General features: G+C 37.4%; 1 protein-coding gene across 3 annotated transcripts in view; it reads left to right on the top strand.

Annotated features, from left to right (window-relative positions):
- Window positions 1-4425, top strand: part of SPHKAP (SPHK1 interactor, AKAP domain containing) — a 186980-nt gene extending 182555 nt beyond the window's left edge. For all 3 annotated transcript variants that reach the window (XM_008259275.4, XM_008259274.4, XM_008259276.4), the window contains one exon: window positions 2512-4425. In XM_008259275.4, the coding sequence (XP_008257497.2) occupies window positions 2512-2673 (162 nt within the window). In that variant the 3' untranslated portion in view covers window positions 2674-4425. The remainder of the gene's footprint in view (window positions 1-2511) is intronic.
- Window positions 4426-6000: the final 1575 nt, after the last annotated feature.

Below are 6000 nucleotides of genomic sequence, written 5' to 3' on the forward strand. Positions count from 1 at the left end.
ACAATGGCTTTTTCTCCCCCATAACTTCCCTCCCACCCGCAACCCTCCCAACTCCTGCTCCCTCTCCCATTCCATTCACGAGAAGTTTGAATATGTTTGATGCAAATTTGGTCATCCATTCCTTCTGTCTTTTCAGCAAGTATTCATTAAACACCTCCAAGTGCAGTCACAATTTATAAGAAGGTAGCTAAGATGTTGTCCTTCCCCTGAAAGATTTCTATCTATAATATAGTGGCCATCTGCCTCCCATCTGTCTCTGTTTTCACAACATCCTGAAACTTTTTAATACAATGTTTATGATTCAAGATATCAAAAGTTAACTTTCATTTTCTTGCCTAGAAAATAGTTTTATTTTGATTAAGACAGTATAAGACAAGCAAGGATAATAAAGCACCAATAAAGCCAATAGTTATTGTCATCACTGCTGAGAGAAAAAAAATGTAATATAATAGGGGCTCTCTATGAGACAACTTTTAAGTAATTGAAATAAAGTAGCAAACTGAAGCTGGATATAATTAACGTTCCAGTTTCTGATTGGTTTCTAATCTCTGAGTAAACACAGAAAAAGGTAAATAAGACAATCCTAAAAGGAGTGAGAATTTGGGGTAACTAGGCACTGCTTGGTATACCCACATCCTATATCAGAATGCGTAGGTTTGAGCCCTGACTCAACTCCTAATTCTAACTTCCTGATAATGCACACTATTCAAGACAGTAGGGGATGGCTCAAGTACTGGAACCCTTACCTTGCCACCAATGTGGGAGACCACATTGAGCTCTGGTTTCCTGGCTTTTGTTTGGGTTATCCTGGGATTTTGTGGGTATTTGGAAGGTGAACCAGTGGGTAGAAGATCTCTGTATGTGCCAGCCTGCAGAACAAAGAACCGGGTTTTCTGAAACAGAGAGTGGGAATGTGGGGACAAGGACGCAAAGAATGGAGCCAAGACAAATACTGCTCAAGGCTCATTTATTCAACAAGTCCAGTAGTATTTAAACATGACCAGTTGTATACAAGAAGGCACACAAAAGATTTACATATCTAAAAGACTTTTGGGGTTACAAAGAGTTCCCCACAAGGTTCTTCCACTTAACAGATCGTAAAATGTTATCAATCATTGATTACAGGGTATAGTAAAACACCTATGTGATAAATGCAAGTTTCAGGTGTGACTGATTATCTACATCATCTCTTGTAAGAAGTTTAGCCCTGAGATAGGGTTCTTCCTGCCTCTTCCTGGAATCTCCTTAGCCTTTTGTCTGTGCCAGGATGTCTCCATCCAGATGTTTAAGTGTAAACAAGAGGGGTGCCTGCCTGAGGCTGCCCACATCTGTATCTCTCTGTCTCTCTGTCTCTCTGTCTCTCTCTCTCTCTCTCACACACACACACACACACACTTCCAAATAAATAAAATGACTCCCCCAAAAACCTAAAAGGAACCATTGAAGGGCTAGAAACTGAATCACAATTCTCATCTTTCCAACAAATATGACTTTCCTTCTCATAAAATGTACCAGGTAATCATTCTTTCGCCTAACCCTCCAAATAGATATCAGCTCTGTATTCTCCTGCCACCAACATACAGAAGGAGGTTGTAGTAAAAAGAACATTGGACTGACATGTTAAAGACCATAATCCTATGGCCAACTTTTCACCTCTCAAACCCACCATTATTTCACCTGTAAATGCTTACTTCCCATGATGACAGAAGTGAGTGAAGTTACATATAGTTAAGTACTTCCTACAATTTCTGGTCATGCTACTTGTTACTTTCCTCAAAAAGTGGCCAAGTAGTTTGGGAGGTCTTCACCCTGTATTTTATCACACCTGTATTTTTCATGGGGAAAAGAACCTGCAATAATTTCCCCATCTTTTATCTCCTCAAGCCCACAATTCAGAGTTTACCGTCTGGGGCGTGGCCAATTGAAGCTGATGCTAAAAATCAGTTGACTAGTCCAGACATTTCCTCCCTCTTTTCCATGTTTGCTCTTTGCTTTTCCTGTTGCTCTGCAAAGCCATCCTCTCTTGAGGCTTTAGCTTAGCACCCAGGGTGAAGGGCTGCTCTTCAAGCTGGAATGGGGAAGGAGTAGATGGCCCTATCTGAATATTCAGCACCAGAATTATTTTGCCTGAATATACAAATCCAATGAGAATCTTTGTTCTGTAGGCAGAGGAATTGGAAGACAGATGTACAGTTCTGTTACTGAAAGGCCCACCCAGAGAAAAACAGACCTGAGGAGACTCTAAATATTGAGTAGATTGACTCCTTGATCAGTGAACCTGATTCCATTTACTCCCCTCTTATCAATAAATAGCAACTGCTGGGAGGAAAATCCCAATTTAGTTGAAGGGATTTTTCTATTGATCTAAAAATTCTGAAGAGGAAACAGACTATCCTAGAAAACAGTCCCCTGACATGATTCAGAAGTGAGTCATTAGCTTAGGAAGAGTGGTCAAATGAAACGGTTTTGCAGACCCTCTGACACATGCACCCTAACTCTGTTTTATTTCAGTTCCTAGATGTCGTGCGGCTGGTTCATCAGAAGTCCTGGAAAGTGGGGGATATCTTTCACGCAGTGGTCCAGTACTGCAAAATGCACGAGGAGCAGAGGGATGGAGCCCCAAGTCTCTTCGACTGGCTGTTAGAACTGGGATCAAGCAGCTTTTCCCGTTAGAGCCTTCCTCTACTGTGTCTCAACTTAGATTATTATGGTTTGCTCTGAATGCTCTAAACTTTCTCAAAACATCATATCACATTGGCAGAGCTTTAAAAATCTGCTGCTCAAGTCCACTGCACACAGACTCAATCTGAGCAAAAGACAAATGTAGGTCTGTACGAATCAATACAATCTGTGGGTGAATTCAAAAGAGCTTGCATTTGAATGGCTGGAAAAGGAGAAACTTGAATTGGGCCCAAATCAGAAAATATTTAATTAGGTCCTAACTCCAGGAAAAACTAGATGCACATATGTTTGATAATGTAAAATGGTGTGTAATATCTCTAATTATGTGAATCAACTGGAAACAAAATCATTGCTCAAAATAATTTTATAAACTATGCTATAACATTTATTTTACTTTTCTGAGCACATGAAGGAAAAAGTAAGTTTCCAGCCCAGCCAAGCATTTAAGATATAAATAAAAATTTCTAAACCTTTATAGAAAAGATTCCCACTTTCAAAATAATATCGGTGACTATTGTTGAAATGCAAAAGTGTATCAATGTTCTCTACTGAGGTTGATTTCATTTACTTACTGTGAACCACAAATAAATGCCCCATTTTCCCCAACAATATATGGGTTTCTAATTAATCAGAAAGCTATTGGTGTTCAACTGAGGGAGGGGAATCCTGAAGATTTCTTTGTTTCCATCACTATATTACTTGGGCACATAATTACAGAAATCTGAACTTTAGAGAAAACTTCCTTACTAAGAAGTGTTTTGAGATAAACTCTGCTTGAATATTGAATTATACAAAATATAAACTTTTATTTTATTTTTATTATAAAGTATGGAGAGATTATTATTTTAAGTAATATATCAAGTCATCATAGAGGTTTATAAAATATGAAGAGATTGTGGTCTAAACTCATATATGTACACTGAGCTTTTGTGGTTGATTTTTACTCTGATTATGACCTTCATACCCACATATAGCAGACATGCTACTTCAAGGACATTCAAAATGATGTACACAGAGTACTAGCCTGCATTTAACACAATCAGTAAGGATGATACATTTTTCCTGGTTCAAATATATTTGCATTAAGTTTAGGAAAGAGAATACCTTATCATATTTTAAGTATTTTCATAATGCACACTTTCTTTTGAAAAACAGAGGTATCTAATATTTCCCTAATAAGTTTTCTTTTCTTCCAACTAAGTGAGCTACATTAACTTTTATTTTCTTCATCAAACAGGTGTTTGTAAAATATTTTCTGAAATGCTATACTTTTATTCTAAAGATTCTAAAGACTTCAAAGTAATTTATATGTGAACAAAGCCCAATGTCACCAGTACTGGCCAACTGATCTATTATCCCATCTCGTGAAAAACCAAGAAAGTTTCATTGTAAGCCACACATCCCTCTCCACCCACATACCCCAGGAACCATTCCCAGTACATTGGGTATTTGATATACACATAATTCAAATTCAGGCTATATGTTTAATTTGACACATTAACCAATGTCAAATTTTAAAATATACCCATTATATCAAACTGAAGTGTGCTTCTTTGTGCTACTAAATGGAAATGATATATTTATTTTTTAAAAAATTCAAGAATATTATGTGTAGAATTTTCTTGTGCTTGAATAAATGTTTACTTACCCTACAAAGCACAAATATTGAATTGTAATCATGTGATGAAGTTATATATGTTGTACCTAACATTGAAAACTAATCAATAAATTTCTGTTGCCAAATTTTTTTATCACTTTTTTCTCCAAGAGTTTTAAGAACCTCATTTAAAACATCCCAGTATGATTAAATGAAGATACATTTTTTCACAAGTTTTTCTATCTTATTTTCAGTTTTTTAATAAGTAAATATTCTTTGATTAAATTTGTTACACTAGAGTATTCATCTAAATCACTGTTTCTTGACCTTTGCAGTGTTTATGCTTGAAACCTGATAGTTCTTTATTGTGAAGGGCTTTCTTGTGGAAGGTAGGATGTTGAGCTGTATCTTTGGCCTCTGCCTATTAGATGCCAGTAACTGCCTCCCCCAGTTTTAACAATTGTCTCCTGATATTGACAAATGTTTCCTTGAGGGCAGAGGGTAGAAAGGGATCTCACTGGAATAGACATTGCCTTGATGGGGCATGGTCTGAGGCTCTATGAGGTGTTAGTAAAGGAGGAGGAGCCTCCTTTCTAGGAAATTCTAGTAGGAGCTTGAAACAAGCACCCTCCTACCCAAGGCCTATGGGGCATCAGCTTTACAATAAGTTTAGGAGAATACAAGACCAACAAGAAGTCTATAGGCCTGGAGATACACTGAGCAAGACTCATGTTAGCTCATCAGGGCTAAAGGTAATAAATACATCAATGCTCTTTGAATTCAGGTAACAAATTCAGAAAGTATGAAAATAAAGAATTGAGAATCATTTGGCATTTATTTATCACTAAAAAAAAATTACACTGTGGGTCTGAGGTCCCCAAGGTCAACTCCAGTCTCAATGATATGCCAAAAGTATTCTAATAGGACTCAGAAACTGAATATTCAATTATGATTTACTGCAGAAAAGAGGTGGATTACAATTAGTAAAGCAAATAGGGCAAGGTTCAAGAGAAATTAGTTTAAGCTTGTAGGGATCCTCTCCCAGTAGAGTTGCACAGGAAGCACTTAATTCTCCAGCAATGGTATGTAACAACACCAGCAAAATGTTATCCACAAGAAAGCTCATTCAAGCCTGGTCGGACTTGTAGGCAAACAGAACCCAATGTCTCTGAACTCACTTGCTTACTCCAGCCTCCTTCCAAATGCAAAATGGGTCTTCAGGACATATTACTTCATCAACATGAGTAATTTTGTCAGATTATGGCAACATACCCCTAGGCCTCAAGTATACAAAACATTGTCATCAAACAGAACATTTCAAGGACTTGGCTTAGGTTCTACAAGCAGCCAGACAAGAGCCAGTATTCAAAATATGTGTCTGCTGAATGTGCGTGGTTGGAGCTACCCATACCTCCAGAGTTAACTCTTTGCTGCACAATCACTTATCAACACTAGCCTTTTAGCATGGTGAGCTGAAAACCTTTGTCTCTATCACCGATGGTAAGTGCCTCTAAGTTGGAAGCACATGTTACTCATCTATGGACTCTGCTACACTCCCTAGCACAATGTCTTCTCCATTGAATTGAACTAGAAAATCAATATACCTTGGGAAAACTGAGCTCTTTGTTTATTTCTGATAATGTTCAACCATTAATTTTAGAAACACTTCTATTTTGAAATTTATCTTAGTTTGTTATCAGAGACTACAATCTACAATACAC

Source organism: Oryctolagus cuniculus, chromosome 3, assembly GCF_964237555.1.
Source record: "Oryctolagus cuniculus chromosome 3, mOryCun1.1, whole genome shotgun sequence".
NCBI classification, from domain to species: domain Eukaryota; kingdom Metazoa; phylum Chordata; class Mammalia; order Lagomorpha; family Leporidae; genus Oryctolagus; species Oryctolagus cuniculus.